This window comes from Pelmatolapia mariae, linkage group LG15 (assembly GCF_036321145.2).
Source record: "Pelmatolapia mariae isolate MD_Pm_ZW linkage group LG15, Pm_UMD_F_2, whole genome shotgun sequence".
Taxonomy (NCBI): Eukaryota; Metazoa; Chordata; class Actinopteri; order Cichliformes; family Cichlidae; genus Pelmatolapia; species Pelmatolapia mariae.
The window spans coordinates 21,714,396-21,732,306 of NC_086240.1; the positions used below are offsets into that span (position 1 = coordinate 21,714,396).

Sequence of the window (17,911 nt, forward strand, 5' to 3'; positions counted from 1 at the left end):
GGACACATTTCTCAATACTTAGGTCACTTTTGCAAAACTCCTCACACAGTGAGCACAACAGAAGTCTATGTGGGCTAAACTGAGGATCAGTTATCATTGTTTTGGCACAAAATGCATTCAATGACTACATCTCTCAAATTTCATGAATTATTTTCTCACTCAGACACAACAACTGCCAAAAATCTTTGTACGTACAGGACATTTTGCATGTACTTACATACTGTTTTCAAAACTGTTAAACTTATGGTCAAAACAATAACATAATGCAAAACTGAATAAGACAGCAAAATTCAACAGCAATATTTTATTGAAACATATTTTAAATCTAAAAATGCAGTTTAACCAGCCACAGCTGATTCTCATTGTAGATGAACATCTACACAGGTGTTACTCCTTCAACTTCATTACAAAAGGAGACAACTGCTGAATAGGTTTGTTTTGTGATATAAACATGGACCCAGCCAGAAATGGAGAAGTGGCTGAAAGAGGAAGAAGAGTGGCTGGGAGGGGGCGAGGAATACGTATGCGTGGTGGAAGAAGAATAAGAGGAAGATCAAGAGCTGTAGTCTCAGATAAGATCAGAGCTACTGTAATTGATCATGTAGTAAATCATGGTCACTCAATGAGAGAGGCTGGTCAGAGAGTGCAGCCAAATCTGCAACACTCTACAGTGGCATCTATTGTTAGAGTTTTCCGGCAAACCAACAGGTAACTTGTATTCTGCAAGGGCATTTGCACATTTCAGAAGTAAATAAGCTTTTGTGTAACTGTTGTTGCATTTCTGCTTAGGACTCAACGGTTACCTCACACAGGAGGGAGAGGACGGATGTTCACTGATGTGCAGGAAACTGCCATTGTTGATATGGTCATCAGAAACAATGGGATAAAACTCACTGAAATTAGACACAGAGTCTTGGCAGACAACGTTACTTTCGCAAATATTCACAGTGTAAGCATAACAACAATTTCTAGAGTCCTGAAAAAACATCAGGTCAGGATGAAACAGTTGTACACTGTGCCTTTTGAGAGGAACTCTGAACATGTCAAGCAACTCAGGAACCAGTATGTCCAGGTAAGATCACAATAAAATACAGATCAGTTTTTGAACAAAACCAAACACACACAAAGACAATTTTTACAAATTTACTACTGTAACAGCTTATGTTGCCTTGTGGATTTATGTTAGAGAGTCATGGAGATTGAAGGCAGGCAAACACACCACATTTTCATCTTTGTGGATGAGGCAGGTTTCAACTTGGCCAAAGCACGGCGACGAGGGAGGAATGTGATTGGGAAGAGAGCCACAGTGAATGTCCCGGGCCAGAGGGGTGCCAACATCACAATGTGCGCAGCAATATCCACTGATGGACTGCTGTTACACAGACCACTAATTGGGCCATACAACACTGAACGGCTCCTTGCGTTCCTGCATGATCTCTATGGAAGGGTTGTGCTAGGTGAGGAAAGGGATGCGGAGAGAAGGAATCAGCCAACATTTATAGTTGTATGGGACAATGTGGCATTTCATCACTCCCGTGCAGTCACCGAGTGGTTTGCAGCCCATCCCAGAATGGAGTCTCTTTTCCTCCCACCTTACTCTCCATTCCTCAACCCCATAGAGGAATTCTTTTCCTCATGGCGGTGGAAGGTTTACGACCATCATCCACATGATCAAATGTCCCTCCTGGATGCAATGAATGCTGGATGCCTGGAGATATCAGCAGAAGATTGCCAGGGATGGATCAGGCATGCCAGAAGATTCTTTCCTAGGTGTATTGCCCTAGATGACATAAGATGTGATGTGGATGAGAACCTGTGGCCAAATGGAGAAGACCGAGTAGATTAGCATTACTATTGTATGTGTATCAGTGGATGGTGTGTATACAAATTCTTGTATTTTGGGATTACTTAGTGCAAAAAAATAAAAATACATAAACAAATATTAACGAATTCTGCATGATGTCTGATTCATTCCAGTAACATATATTGAAATTATAAACAGAGATGTGTCCTTGTTTTACACAAGAAAACACTGTGTAATGCTACATGTTGTTAGTGTTTTTTAGGTCATTGTTTTGTGGGTGACAAAGTGTGTTTGTCGGCTGTCAACCTTTGCTAGTGTTCTGGAAGAATGAGTTTATTTGAGACCTGAATAAAGTGTTTTGGTAGTTGTAGTGCATTTTGAATGTGAAATGAACAGCTTGGCAAAGCAGAAGGTCAGTTAGGAGAATTGTGTGAAGAGTTTTGCAAAAGTGACCTAAGTATTGAGAAATGTGTCCTAGCGTCTGTAAAAAACTGTAATATAAGAAGAGTAAGAAAATAAATATAGACTTTAGGACCAGGGGTAAAGGGATCAATAACAATTTAAAATTTACAGTTTGATGATTTAAAGTCTCACACACAACCTGTCGAAAGGGGAGGGGGGCCCTGCTGCTTCCAAATAGAGCACATTTCATTTATAATATTGTCAATCCAAGCACATTATGGATTCATGATTTGAATCCTGGGTTGTGTGAAATCTCAGAAATGCACCCTAGACAAAGTGAATCTGTGAACTAAGGTGTAGGTCTGTTAGGTTATGTTGTGGTGATCCTCAGGTTGAGGGATGGGTGTTCATACTGGAGTGCAAAATTAAAACCAATGGAAGATGGACAAGAAAAGTTCAAAGCCATCAGGTCCTCAGTTTAGAAAAAAGAGAAAAGAAGAGGAAGAGAAACGAGCAAAAGATACAGATAAGCAGATGTGTCATTGGATAACGGCAGGTCATCCTGAAACAATCAGAATCAGAATACTTTATTAATCCCTAAGGAAATTATGTGCGTTACAGTTGCTCCAAGAAGAAATGGTAAAAATAGCAACAGTAACAGACTAAACTCCAAACAATACATTATGTTACAGATTTTAATATTAATTAGTCAGTGTCAATTGTTGATTTGTCCTGTTCTTATTGTATGACGTTTGCATACTATGCATACTCTCTCTCTCTTCATATGTGTGTGTGTACAACAGTTTCATGTTAATGTACAATCCTTAATATGTTTTGTCTGTGTGTGTGTGTGGGGGGGGGGGGGGGGGGGGGCAGAGGGAGTGTTCGCCCAGGGCGCCAAACAGGCTAGGACCGCCACTGCCTAGCTGTGCCCCTCACCCTAAAACACAGACCCCCTTTTATACAGCTCCACCCACTTTCTATAACCGTCTATACTGTCTATGCTAGCCTAGCTAGCTCCTCTCTCTTTTGCTCTCTTTTACACCTATTTTGCTAATTAATGCAACAATGGAATGTTTAATGGAAGTAAATCCATTTTTTAATTTTCAAAATAAAACAGGTGGATTTGTTTTAAGAAAACCCTAAAAGTAAAAACAACAACAACAACAAAAACAGTCAAACTACTTCCACATGGTTAAATGACCATCAGTTATGGTTGATAATCAACATGTTGTTATTTGTAAATTGGTTTTAGGTCTTGAAAAAGAAAAAAGTCTGGCTCTGTCAAACTATGTCCCGACTAGGTCACCCAACACACATATGAAAGCTTACACTGTGCATTAATGTTGCTTTTCTGCAGTGATCTGCATTCTTGTTCACATTTGCATGTGAGTGAATAATTGTTACAAGTGAATGTGAGCATAATCCAGGTAATGCATGCGCATATAACACACTAATTTACAACAATCATTCACATTTAATGTTTAGGATTTACTGTTGTCATATTGACAGCTGTTGTGTCTGAGTACTTACTAAAATGCAAGAAAACCAACCTCATCAAACCTTATTTTGTTCATTACATAGTAGTAAATACACCACACTGTTGCATTGTGCTAGTCCAGGACTCTGCCATCGCGCTGCACGTGGTCAGTTACTGTAATATGGTTTTGCGTCCCAAGAGGGGATTTAATAAATGGAAGGACATAAGGTTCATATTATTCTGCTCCTGTCACTGCAAGATGACCAGTTTTGTTGAAAAGTGGAGAAAGGGAGCCAGGGATGCTGCTCCCTCTGAGGGTATTTTAGTTTTATTGATTTATTGATATGAGACAGACGGGATAAGTGTCCCCTGGCAGTCCGCTTCAATGACACACACGTGACGCTTAAGGAAAGTGGCCTTCAGAGTGTAGGGAATCACTAAATAATGCTTCTTCCTAATATAACAACCTCGATTAAGTGTCAGATTGTGACAAGAGAAGATGCTTGTGGACTTTTATAACAGATTAACCATGGGGATTGAAGTATGTCTAGAACTCAGTAAACTTTAGCTTTAAATGTGCTTTTAAAAAAATGCAGTCTTTCATTGATTTCACTGTCATTACTCATTAGCCAGAGTACTTTGACCCAACAGTGGCCCAAATTTAAAATCTTTTAATAAATGATTCATCGTATTTAGGTAATACAGTAAGTTTACTCTGCACATCTGAATCTAACCAAATCTATCATACCAACCAGAGTCTGCTTCTGTTTAACTGATGTTTTTATAAATCTTGCAACTGCTTTTATTAATTCTTTGTTAATTGCCTTCTGTTGTTTTTGGCTCATTGTTCTGGTAAATGTTTGGGTCTCAGGGCTGTCTGGAAAAAGTAATTGTATTCTCAATGACACCCTAATTAAATGAAGATTTAAACTCCTTTGGTCCATCGGTCCCTCAACAAAGCTAAGTTCTCTGCAATCAACCTGAATTATAGCTTTATATAGTAATAATTTAATAAGTTAGGAGCTGCATATTTGGGAAATCTGCTTTGTTTGTTTTTTTTTTCACATCAAATACTTTCAATACACCCTCCAGATGCACAACTTGAATTTGCTCAGCTTCACTTCAGCAGTTGCTAGCTCTGCTTTGTTAACATGTGTGCAGTGAGAATTTCTACTTGCTATTGTGGACGAACAGGGATTAGCTTTTAGCAGATTTCATGACAGCAGGACTACTTAATGTGAAGGGGAAATGAGATGAGCACATGTGATGCAGCAAGACTGATCATTGTGCTCTGAAGGTCATTCCAGCCCAGAGAGGTTTGTTATACCCCCTTCTATGATTTTTAGTCTTCCCGATAACAACGAACAGTCACTTCCACCAAGCATGACCTTTTCAGGCCTCTTCCTAGGGACAATCTTTGTCACGCCTGGTGGAGGGACAACCATGCGATTTTCAAAGTTTCTGGTAGATGCACACTTAGTAGCTGCTTTGTCAGCTAGGCTACAACTTGCTATTAGCAGGTTGGACCCTGTTTTGCCTTTCGAGCTGCTGTTTCTTCAGGGTAGAGAATCAACAAGGTGCCGGAAACACTCATTCACTCCTTAAAGGTTTTGATCCATATTCACATGGTAGCGTCACACATTTCCTGCAGATTAGTCAGCTGCACGTTATGATATGAATCTCCCACTCCACAGCATCCCAATGGTGCTCTATTAGATTGAGATCTGGTGACTGTGGAGGGCATTTGATGACAGTGAAGTCCCTATCATGTTGAACAAACCTGTTTGAGATTAACTGAGCTTTGTTACACGGAGTGCTGGAAGAAGCTTTCAGAGAATGGACACTAAAGGGTCAGACATGGTCAGGAAGAACACTCAGGTAGGCTGTGGTCTTTAAACAAAGCACAGCTGGTACAAATAGTGCCTTGGTTAAGCCTGAACTGCTGATGATTTGGACCCATGCTTTCCTGGTGTTTATGGTAAATTCTGCCTCTACCATCTGAATCCTGCGGCTGAAATTGCAATTCGCCATACCTTGCAACAGTTTTTCAGTCCTCTATTGTCCATTTTTGGTGAGCCCACATGAACTGCACCCTCACCTTCCTGTTCTCACCTGACAGGAGTAGCACCTGGTGTGGTCTTCTGCTGCTGTAGCCCGTCTGCTTCAAGGTTCAATGTGGTGTGCATTCAGAGAGTGTCTTCTGCATACCTTGAGTGTACAGAGCAATCAACATCAGCAGGACATTTTCCCATAGATAGACTGGACTGTTTACTTTAAGTCCTAGAAATGGTTGTGTAGAAAAATCCCAGTAGATTAGCAATTTCTGAAACACAAGTGACTTTGAACGCACCATGTACAAAGTCACTTTAATCACCTTTCTTCCTCATTATGATGCTCGCTTGTCTCAAACAGGTCCACATGCCTAAATGCACTCAGACATTTTAGACAGCACATTAAAGCAGCTGCCTCTTCACATTTTGATGTTAGTACTAATTAATTTTCAAATGCTAACTTTAATCTCTATAAATATATCAAACCAGTACAGATCAGCAAAATAATTTATTTTTTCCAATGAAGTGCATAAATGTGACAAATTTCATGACCAGTAGTTATTAAGATTCAGTTTGGACCAATGTTCTTAGAGCTCATCGGGCATTTTCTTTCAAAGATGTCCAGCTGACCAAATAACCCATTAGTCGTCAGATATCACTTTTCTTTTGTCCCTAAATGATTCGTTCTTTTTAAATAGAGGCTTTTGGGGGGTTTGGTTGTAAATGATTGTAGATGCAGGGGATTTGTTGGAGCTTATTGATGCCCCCTGCCCCTGCCGTGGGTATCTGCACATAAACCCACAACTGAGCCCGTGTGATAACCTTGTATTCTGTAAATAATTTTAGCCCCTGTGAGCTTAATCCCTTTATTGATGGACCTTGAGGCTCTTCCTTGTTTAGCCTCATATTGAATTCACACCATTAATACTTTGCATTACTTTCTTTAATAGCTAGATGCATCACACGTGCGTCTTGCAGCCTCTTTGTGACTGTGTATCAGCAAGGACACGTCTTCTCTGTCCTTAAAGAGTTATTGACCCACAGCAGGACAAAGACAAGGCAGAAATTAATGCTCCCATACTGACACCAAGCTTCACTGAGCACAAGTGATTATGAATTGTGCGTGTGGGCTATGTGCGTGTGTTTTACTACTTGTAATTCTTACATTGTGAATTCAAACGATTGGGCTGTTGAAGCTGGGACATACAGTATGATGAAACCACAGTGTATGCGAACCTAAGTCATTCTTGCAGAAGAAGCACAAAAGAAAATGATAAAAGACACAATGGACTTTTCGCTAAGCTTCTTACTGATGCTGCAATTGTCTCCAGCATGCAGGTTTCACAGTAATAAAGAGGGCAGACTTTATACCACAAGAAATGAAACAACAAATGTCCTTGATTCCAGACCGAGAGAAAAAAAAAGAGCTGTTTTTATTTGTTGCCAGCAGCCATGATTTAAAATGACATCTGTTGCCAGGAAAATGGTTTCACCTGAGAATATCAAGCAAATGAGGTCTGAGAATCTGTGAGTCATTTCAAAACAGGAATATGCTCTTGATAATTCCATACAAGGTCAGTTTATATTAGGGAGGGCTTATGGATATATTAGGTGAGTAACATGGGGGGTAGGTGCAGCTCATTGTGCAACCATGTGGTCTCAGATTAATGAGAAAGAGAACATTTTCAGTTGGAAAAATTCATACGGATGCTACAGAGGTTAGGAGAACATAAGCATAACAGAGTCGACAGAATGATTTTCCAACTTGGGAAATGTGGCAATCAGAAGAATGCATGAATTTCCTGACCTGTTCTCTCCTCTGCTTTCAAAAAATACTACCATCTGTGCACATTTCCTAACAGAAATACTGTGAGTGCAACACACTTAGTAAACTTGGTAAACAGTGGGGCTTAGGATGCAATTTACTTTCATCTACATCCAAATAATGCATGAACTCTGAGCATGGTATTTTTCTTATAATATTCAGTGACGTTTACATTGTTCTGAGCTTTTCTTTGACCACAACAAGATAATCTCATCATCATCATCATCATTGTTTATTTGTATAGCACTTTAAAAAACACACCAGGCAGACCAAAGTGCTGAACAACACAAATCAAAACAACTAGCAAAATTAAAAATACAATAAAATGAATAAGAAAGATGTCAGTTTCCCACAGAGTTAAAAGCCAGGGAATAAAAATAGGTTTTCAATCTGGACTTAAAGACCTGTACTGATGACGCTTGTCAAATATGGAGGGGAAGGTTATTCCAAAGCATGGGAGCCGCAACAGAGAACGCTCGGTCTCCTCTGAGTTTCAGCCGCGACTTAGGAACCGACAGCAACAGCTGCTCAGCTGAACGGAGTGAGCAAGTAGGAACATGTGGCTTCAGCAAATCAGATAAGTAGACAGGAGCCAGGAGCCAGGCCATTTAAAGGTTTAAAAAACAATAAAAGGACTTTAAAACGAATCCTAAATTCAATGGGAAGCCAATGTAAAGAAGCCAGAACTGGAGTGATGTGATCGAATTTCCTACTACCGGTGGGCAGTAAGCAACTGCCCACCGGTAATCTGGGTAATCTGGTGGGCAGTAAGCAACTGGAGGCTTCCCACCCAGTCACAGTGGGAAAATTGTCAGTTACTGGTAGTTTCCAGTGGCTTTTGTTTGGATGTGCAAGACAGATACTGTTGATCTTTGCTCAATAACCCCACCCACCCACCCCAGTGGTTGCTACTTTTTAGAGATTGGTTGGCTCAGCAGTGCTGTTTTTTGCTACTTTCATGAAAAGTTGTTTACCAGTTTATAAACTTGGATCTTTTCAGTTCCAAGGTTGTGAAGACAAAGTTGTTAGTTGGTGATGCAAATGGTGATGCATTATGCATATTCTTATACAGATGACTGGATCTCTCTTGGAACAGTGCACCTTGGAAGATGTAGTTAGCGCTTGGCTTGAAGTTATTATTCTCGCAGGATTGTGTGCTCAACCGGGTAATTTTTTCCTCATCATTTGAACTGCTGATTTAACCAGTTTTTGTGCCCCCTCTAGCAGAAGGGCTCCTAGCCTCGTAAGCCAATTAACATTATCAACTGAGAAAATTACTGGTTGCAAGTATGACTTTTACGAACTACACATCTTCTCTTATATTAATAAGTGAAAACATTTTCAGCAGAAGGAAATCACACTGTTGTTACTGCATCAGTGGGCACTAATAATATTATCTTTTTTTGATCATAAATCTGGTCAAATAGTTACTGTAGTCCACTTCAAATTATATACACAAGCTGTGATTATTGCAAAACTGTAAATGTACTGGTTGTGCTCTTAAATTTCAACACAGTGAGGCACAAATTGATTTATTGTTTTATTTATTCATTACGTGGACACATTTATTGCACAGAAATGGATGCAGTAAGCGGGCACACTCTTGCAAAGCTTGTGAGAAACCCTAAATAGAAAGCATAAGAAAAACTATTTGCGTCATCCCTGTGATTATGACTATGTGAGATATACTGCCTGCAGCGAGCCAGTCAGTTTAAATTTTTATTCCTCTTCCTCCTCTTAAGCTTTGAATGATGAAATGACGTCACTGAAATCCAGCTTGGTGCATTCATGTGCCATGGAAGAAACTCGTGCTTCATATGACCTCCTTAGTGAGAGTAGCTGGTATGTGCGAGTAAAAACGAACATGCACAAAAGTAAAAATAGAAATTCTGCTGCAGATTTATTTCATCTAAAAGGTTCATTGTATGTTATTCTTTCATTCTTCAAACACTGCTGAGTGTCACTCCTACACCTTTTGAGAAGGTGTTCCTAAGATTTTCTGGAAAACGACTTCATTTCAAGTGTGTCATGTTTAGTTGTTTGTGATCTCTGAGGCTAAACAGGAGGTCTCATGGTGAGACTTGACATTTTCGTGGAGACCAGATGGTGGGCCAGGTTTTGATCTTTGCAAAAACATGCAATAGCATGCAAGCTGAGGAAGAGGAGGAGCACATGCTCATCTTCCCCATTTAACTTATGAAAAGCTTAATTTGCAGAATTTTATCACCAATTATTGAGAAAACCTCAGTAAATACACAAACTAATGTGAAAGTATTACTGTGTAAGATTTTTTCCAGGTCAGCCAGGATGCCTGGAGCCAAGGCACAAATAAAAATGGCCCAGGCTTCAGTAACTCAATAGTCCATTGTGTATTTGTCATTGTATGAAGAGAAATAGTGCATTGTACCTGAATAATCTGGCACGAATATGCATGTGCATGCTTTTAGCTTAGGTCAGGGTAAAACATGCGGCCATCTTTTTGAGTTTTATGCAAATGGATGTAGACATTTAGGATAATGGAACATGATGCTTTATTAAGACTTATAACATGTAATATTTAAAATAAAAAGTGTTGTTAGCGGAATGATGATTAGAATACAGTGAATACTTCATAGACATGACCTAATTGTGAAAACTAAAGTCACTCAGCAGCAAATAATGGTATCATTAAAATTGTAGACGCATCTCAGTAGATGTAAATGACAAAACAAATGTGTCATAACCATGAAATACAGGAACGTGCACCTACACTTGTCAAAATTAAGCTCCACTGAGCATAAACACCCTTACCTGCTACCTGTTTCATTTCTCATAGTGGAAAAACAACACACAAAGCATGCTGTCATCTCTCTGTGAGAACGGCCACCCATCACTGCTTCATTAGGTGTCAAAGGCCAACCTACCCCTTTTTCTGGCTATTTGACAATATGACAGCATTCTGAATTGCCTGTGCTACCTGCTTTATCTCAAACACTGACACCCTTAGGAAGGAGGGGAAAATAGAAAATGTATCTCTGAGATTTGAGGCCTTTTGGCTACTTTCTTAATTTCTAAAAACAGATTTGAGACATAATTTTTCTTGCTGGGTCCACCTCTTTTGATGATGTTTTAATGGGAAATGAGGCACTGTGTACTCTTTGGTCGATTGCTGATTGATAGGTGTTTAATTAATTCCAATTACTGGGTCTAAGTGGGTGTAATTGAGTCCATATAATTGGTTTGAACCTGCACTGCATAACATAGCTAATTGCTTTTGTCTCAGTCTTCATGATACGTGAGGTCATCTTGAATAGGTTTACATCTCAGACAACTTGATGTGTGATTTTTAATTTCCTCAAAGTAGGTTTAAATTGAAATCACTGCTGTTAGTTCCCTACATCTTGCTTTTTGTTTTTATCATCTTAATATCATGGCCCATGGGCCAAATCAGGCCAAATACATATTTTAGTCTGCCCCACAGACAAACTCAATAAATTTTTGGCTTCAGAGTGCCACTGAACTAAAAAGGGACATACGGCTACAGCACAATGTCTCAAAGTGATGCAACTGGAAAGGGAAATTTCATTTTGTGTGCAGCCAGTTTCAGGTCAGGAGGCTGTGCTGTACATTATGGGTAAATTACATGATTAAAGATCTTTTACTTTTCTTTTCACCAGCAAGGACCACAACCCCGAATACAAATGATAAACGCTTATCGATACTGAAGATGACAGATGAATGAAAAGCGATGAGCTGGGCCAGAGGCTGGGGTTTAGGCGAGGCATCGCTGAAAAAATGGGGAGAGGAAAAACTGGGTGTATGGGACAAGCAGTAAAATATTAAACTGTCTCTTCAGCTGTTGAGTTGTCATACAGTTGTCATGGATGCCTGTGAAACAGACTTTCCAAGACTTTTAGATATATGTGCATTTTTAAAAGACATTTAAAAAAGTGCAGTCATGAGAATCAGAGTGTGCCTTCTGCAGCCCACTAAAATAAAAGACTTTTATGACTTCTTCAGACCCATCTTAGGTGGGTGCAACTGCGTTGCTATGCACTTTCTAATTTTCCATTTCCATTTTACTTTTTACATTTTTAAGTGGTTTTCCGATTGTGTGCCTCAAGGCAACTCCAGGTGATGGGATTTAGTATCAGCCAAACAACAGCCAAAAGGATAAACTATGGCGGGTGGTAATAACGGATCACTTTGTGGAGAAAGAAAACAAGAGAACAAACAGACAAACTAAATGGAAAGGTAAATTGTTGTTAATCATGAGTGCATCAGTTGTTGTCCAAAGTTAACTAATGCTAAAGAGGCAAAAGCTTAGTTGAAAATCAATAGGAACCATAGACAACATAAGGCACTTATGTCTGCATCTGCAGATATGAGTCAAGATGTGCTTTGGCATGCAGTGAAAAGACTGTATAAGTCATTACTTTTTTTTGGTTTTGCCTAATTTAAAGCTTAATAAGATTTTATTTCTATTTTATGCTTTGGATTCAGATTAGTTTCAGTGAAGCCTGTGAAGTTTAAAAAGCTGTTGACACACGGTCGTGTATACACGTCTCAATAAAGTAATGAATCAAAGCCTCAAAGGCTGCTTAGGCGATCAGCGTCATTTCTTCTATATTTTATTTTATTTTTGTTATATTTTCAGAACGAAAAATCGTTCTTAATCGTCCTTAAAACTACTTTTAGCGTAGTTAATTATAGTAACCGTATTTTGGTGTTGGCAAGCTGTACGTGAGCACGTTTCGTTTTGTCCGACTGCACGTGAATGCAGCGCTGCTCCTATCCTACGTGAATGCAGCATAAACTGTTGAGGTGATCCATGGCAACAGAGGAGCAGCAGCCAACCGCCGAGCCTGTCCTACACGCTCACACACACATACCCCCAGTCTCTACTCACTTCTTCCTCAGTGTAGCCGGAATGCACCGAGGAGGAATCACTGTTAACGGCTGCCGCTGACAAATTTCTGTATCAAGGTGACCGACCGGGAGCCAGCCCGCCAACCAGCTCCCTGGAAACGGCTGCACATCAGCGCCAGGTGACAGCAGACTGGACCCGCTGAAAACGGACGCATTCTTAACGGACAAGATGGTAGTAGCTCATGTTTCCGGACCTTAAAATTACTCATTTCACCCCTCTGGTGTACTATTACCCCGACCCAAGCAAAAATGAAACCAATTCTTAACAGTCTGTGGGCTCAAAAGACTTCATATTTCTGATTTATTTTTCTCGGCAAAAACATAAATCCTCCACAGTCCGGCCAGCCCTCTTCACCGCTCATTTGCACCGTCCAGTTTATTATTGTAATTACTACCCATATCTTTCTCGAGCATCTGAGGCATCATCGTGAAGATGGCGACTGGGTCGGGTTGGCAGCAGCGCTACTGCCCTGCCGGTCAGGGGAAATTTAGCACATCCTCGGCATCCAGCATGTCCTTTCAGTCCGGCATCGCCATGGAATATACCCAAGACCTACACCTGAAGATGAGCAAGAAGATAGCACAGCTAACAAAGGTAAGGATCATTTTTTAGGAGGCCTCTTCTGCACTCTCTCTTCAACCCTTGGGTAAGACCCTGTACCTGCTGTTCTGGTGTGAGAACTGGGCACCAAACTCCATTGGAAATTTGCCCGTTTAGCAATTAAACTTGTGTCGGTTTACATGTCTAACGAGCACAACAAGACTGACATTTTTTAGTGGATCTTCTGGGTGTTCTTGTACTTTCGGGGTCCATTTAAGGCAACATTTATTCGCCTGATAAAAAATGATTAACTCCTAAAGTAGGATATGCTCACTACAGCTGTAATTCGCTTTGGTTTAAAGGAAGTTAAAGTTGGATTTAAGTTAAATGCATGCTGCTTGGTGTTTGAATTGTGAGCCGAAAGAAGCAGCAGCTCTGAATGCCTCATGGCATACTGAAATCTAAAAGCATACAAAAGCCCTCAAAGTTTGATATTTTATTTTAGTGAGTTTGGCGTGATTTCTTACCTGGGAGGTACGAGCTGCCTGAAGGTCTGCTTGGATGCTGCATTTTAAGCGAGCAGCGGGTCATCACAATATCAGCCATCTCATTCATTAATCATCTTTAACAGCACAGACTCTTCTGGCATTTAGTTTTACTTCTCATGCATAAGTGTTGTATGCAGTTAAACGAAACCCTTCCTGAAAACTTTGATCCCTCATAGTATCAAGCATTATGCAATTATGCAAATTTGTGTACTGTATATATTTTGGAGATCATTCACAGTATATATGGTTGCTCTAGACCAGCAGACTTGAATGATATTCCTCTACACCACCCGCATCTATGGTCTTTCAAGGGCATTTTAAATGATTTTCACCTCAAAGCAGGATCAGTTCTTTTATGTCACTTGCCAAACTTTGGCGTCTCCAAAACATTGGCTCCATGTCATTACATGTTTCTGGCTCCAGGGTGTCATTATCATCGAGCTGGGGGGTCCACCAGGCACTTGTACATGTTTCCAGGTGGCTTCTGAAGGGTTTGACGCCTGGAGTTGGTGATATGTACTCTGAGGATTTGCCTCTGACTTCTAAGTATAAGATTTGTGCTCTCTTTGTGCTGAGAGAGTGGATGCTTAAAAAAAACAAAAAACAAAAAAACAATTCAGCAGCCTTGGGCTAGGTGTGTGCCAAGCCTTAGTGCAGAGTGGACTCTTTAAAGCCACAATGAAATAGAAAAGGGTCTTTTCGACCGGGGTAGCTAATTAACCATCGTAATATGCAGTGTAGCTTTTAATAATAATTTAAAGGAAATTGCACATGTAATATTTTTGTATTTTTTGCATAAAAAATTTAACTTCTTAGTTTTTGTGTTTATTTGCCACAGTTTTGTTCAAATATTATGTAATGTTAAAGGTACAGGGATTTTTTTTCATGGAAACGTTTGGTATTTTATATGAAGATCCAACAGACCCCCTGCCAAAAAACAGTTATGTTCATTTTGATTTCATTTATTTAAGTTTAAAAGACATTTTTGTGTATGGCTACTGTAATGCCAAAAGGGAATGTTATATCAACAATACCTTTTTTTTTTTTTTTACTATTATTTTAATATGGAGGCAAAGTATATGATAGTGGAGCTTATTGTGAAGCAAAAAACCTTGTTTGTCTCAGCCTGGCTGCATGGGTATGGTCATGTTTTGAATTTAACGTCCTAATTTAACATTGTCTCTTGTGTCTAAAATTGAATTTTACTTCCTCTGCTGTGATTTTTTTTGGTCTTCACCTGTGTCTTGTTCCTTCCAGATCTCTCCACTTTCCTGATTACCCTATGTGTATAAATAGTCCTGCCCCTTTCCCTTGGTCTTTGTTGTGGTGTCTATATCTGTTCCTGTGCGTGCCTCATGAAAGGTTTGCTTTTAAATATTTAGTCTGCCTGGAGTCCTGCATTTGGGTCCTTAATTCTGACACCTAGGTGCAGATGCTGTGTCCCGTCATCTGACAGCCCAGTCAAAAGAAGAACTGATTACAGACGTTAGTCCTAATCTTTCAGCTCACGCTTTGGTGTGCCTTGGACAGAGAATATTGGAAAAGCACAAATATATTCTTTTCAGTGAAAAGCTGATGTGTAGACTATAACATTAATTTCTATAATATTATGTAGTAATGCTGTCTTTTTGCATAATTCTGGACAACACGGGTCAGCAAAGCAGACAAATTTGGGTGCAACAAAATTATTATTAGGATGGTTTACAAGGAGCTAAACATAACCCCTTAACACTGTGTTGTCAGACTATATTTTGCTTATGAAAAATGTTCTCTTAACATAGTGTTAGAATTGCTAGAACTCAGTGGATTCAAAGGAGGTATAAAAAACTACTATGCTTACTAAAAAAGTAAGCATAGAAATAACAAATAATATAACCTACACTAAAAAAATAACAACATCAATCTTTTCATCGCTGTTAAAATATCTGGACTCTAATGCCATATATAAACTGCACCAGAGTTTAAACACTGGAGTGTTTATAATTTACAGTTTTTGTGTTATAGTGTTGATAAACCTAACCTCACAGTGGACAGGACTCATGAAAGTGATATTTTTTTCATTGTCTGTCCAGGTAAATCCTCACTTCCAGTTCCATTTTTTTTTTCCAGTTCTGCACCTGTACACTTACCACGGATCATCGGTCAGCAACAGGGTAGAAAACATTTAAATCAGGCACTTCTATGAAAGCCTGCATGATGCTGCAGAGTAGTTTAATCTGCATTTTCTCAATGTCAGCTTTTAATCCATTTAATTTAGAATTACAATTCAAGGTGCTAAACTGTTAAAAAATAAGATCATTCATAGTTTAACTAAATATCTTTACTTGCAGTCTATCAAAAAAATGGCTGATATTTTGATGTGTTTACCAACAAGATTGTTTTTTTTTCTCTTCATCAACACTTCCTTCTTGATATATTGTCTTTAATGCCACTGTTGGCTCCTGTATAGGAAGTATAACAACAAAACATGAATTTAAGACAGTGATGGGAAACACAAAATAGCAATTTACACATTTTTTACTGCACCTGTATCCCAATAATTCATTTACAATAAAACATTTTCAAGATTGGCATCAAATATTTACATTAACATAAGAAAAATAACTAATGAAACAATGCCATGGAATTTAAAAATGACATATATTTCATTTTTATTAAGCCATTTTTGATCCTGAACTCAGCCTATATATTGAAGTACAAGAAAAAATGTCTTCAAAGAAAAAGTGGAGAAGCACTAATTTCATCGCGGCATTAAAACACAGTGAAACAGAGGCTGAGATAAAACCGTATTTCCAGTGAGTGTGCACCAACTGACACAATAGTAGATGTTGTTTTCATACGCCAAGTCACATGATCACCACACGTTCCCACAGGCGACACATCTGAGCCTTGTGTCTCCAGTGCCTTGTTGTGTTGGGCCACGACAAAGCAGGGGAGGGGAACAGGCTGATAGCATTCGGCCCATCTGCTGACCGCTGATCTCTGCAGAGTGAGAGATGCATTCAGGAATAAATAGCAACCTTGGAACCTCTCTGAGCCACGCTCGTGACACATCTCTGCCTGGATGATTTCCAGCCCGCTGTCACAGAATGATTCGGGAGCGACTGACGCATCTCTTTAGTCCCGTATTTTAACTGAATTATCTGAATCTATAGTGTCTGCTTTACAAGTTATGATTTTTCAAAATCTTTTGTCTTTTTCCCTTATTTAGTTTTTATAATCTGGACATGATTTTTAATCCTGATAACATCAGCCAGCTTGCTACAGTGCTGGCAAGCTGGCTAGCACTGTAACACATTCTGTTTTTTGTTATCCTATTTTATAGTGACTGAAATTTTGCAATACTTTATATAGTTTACATTACTATTGCATAATACAATAAATTATTTTGTTACGTACAAAGACAAAATAATTGCTTAAGAGACAAAGTGAGCAAATCTCAACTTCAGCCAGAGAGCAAAGCATGCCATCGATTGACATGTTGCAGGGTGGTGAATAAATTATAGGATTACGTGGGTAGGTGAAGCCTGGAGTAAACTAGAGACAAAACATCAGCAACAAAGCAGTGCATGATGAGCGAATTGCTTCCTGCATGGAAGCAGTCTTTAATGCGTGAATGAGGATTTGGAAAGTAAAAATCTCAGCAAGGGATGGAGAATCAGCTCATGCTGGTGTGCATGCTCTCCTCATTATAAGACGCTATAACTGCTTAATGTGAACATATGTAACTCCTGCCAGGTTAAATCGTCATAATAAAAATACAGGAAACACATGTAATAAATGCAGCATGTTTTAAAGCTTGTATTTGTGGTTTCCGTGATGGAGTGTTTCCCATTGAGGAGTCTGGATAACCTGTGCATCGCAGACTCAAAATGCATTTCAGTTTCAAAGTCGTGCTGACTGACATGAAAACATGTGAGAATTTGTGTCCGTGAACGTGAACAAAAACAGTGCTTGTACGTGACCACTTCAACTTTTGCTATGAGAGCAGGCTGACAGCTGTAGCGTGCGTCAGTGAAGCAGTGTTATCATTTCAATGCTCCATACGTTTTTGCTGGGATTTCATGCAAAGTCAGTAAGTCAGTTATTGATTGCCATTCTCCTGGGATGCTGAATTTCATGATTTGTGATGCAAGACTTGTTGGCACTGTTCTTTAAGACTTCATGCAGTAATTTTTAATCCCACAAAGCTGCTTGCCTTTGTGTACTTCAGGCTCTGCTGGGATTTCACTGTCATGATTTTTCTTTTTTTTCACAAGTTACACTCTCTGATGGCTTTCCTTTTATTGTAGTGTTTCTGTCAAAAAGAAGGCAGTGCAGGGGCTTTGCTGCTATGGAAACAAGTTTTAAAT

General features: G+C 39.3%; 1 protein-coding gene across 2 annotated transcripts in view; it reads left to right on the plus strand.

Annotated features, from left to right (window-relative positions):
- The first annotated feature begins 12,373 nt into the window (after positions 1 to 12,373).
- Positions 12,374 to 17,911, plus strand: part of fam184ab (family with sequence similarity 184 member Ab) — a 196,148-nt gene continuing 190,610 nt past the window's right edge. For both annotated transcript variants that reach the window (XM_063494619.1, XM_063494620.1), the window contains exon 1: positions 12,374 to 13,065. In XM_063494619.1, the coding sequence (XP_063350689.1) occupies positions 12,904 to 13,065 (162 nt within the window). In that variant the 5' untranslated portion in view covers positions 12,374 to 12,903. The remainder of the gene's footprint in view (positions 13,066 to 17,911) is intronic.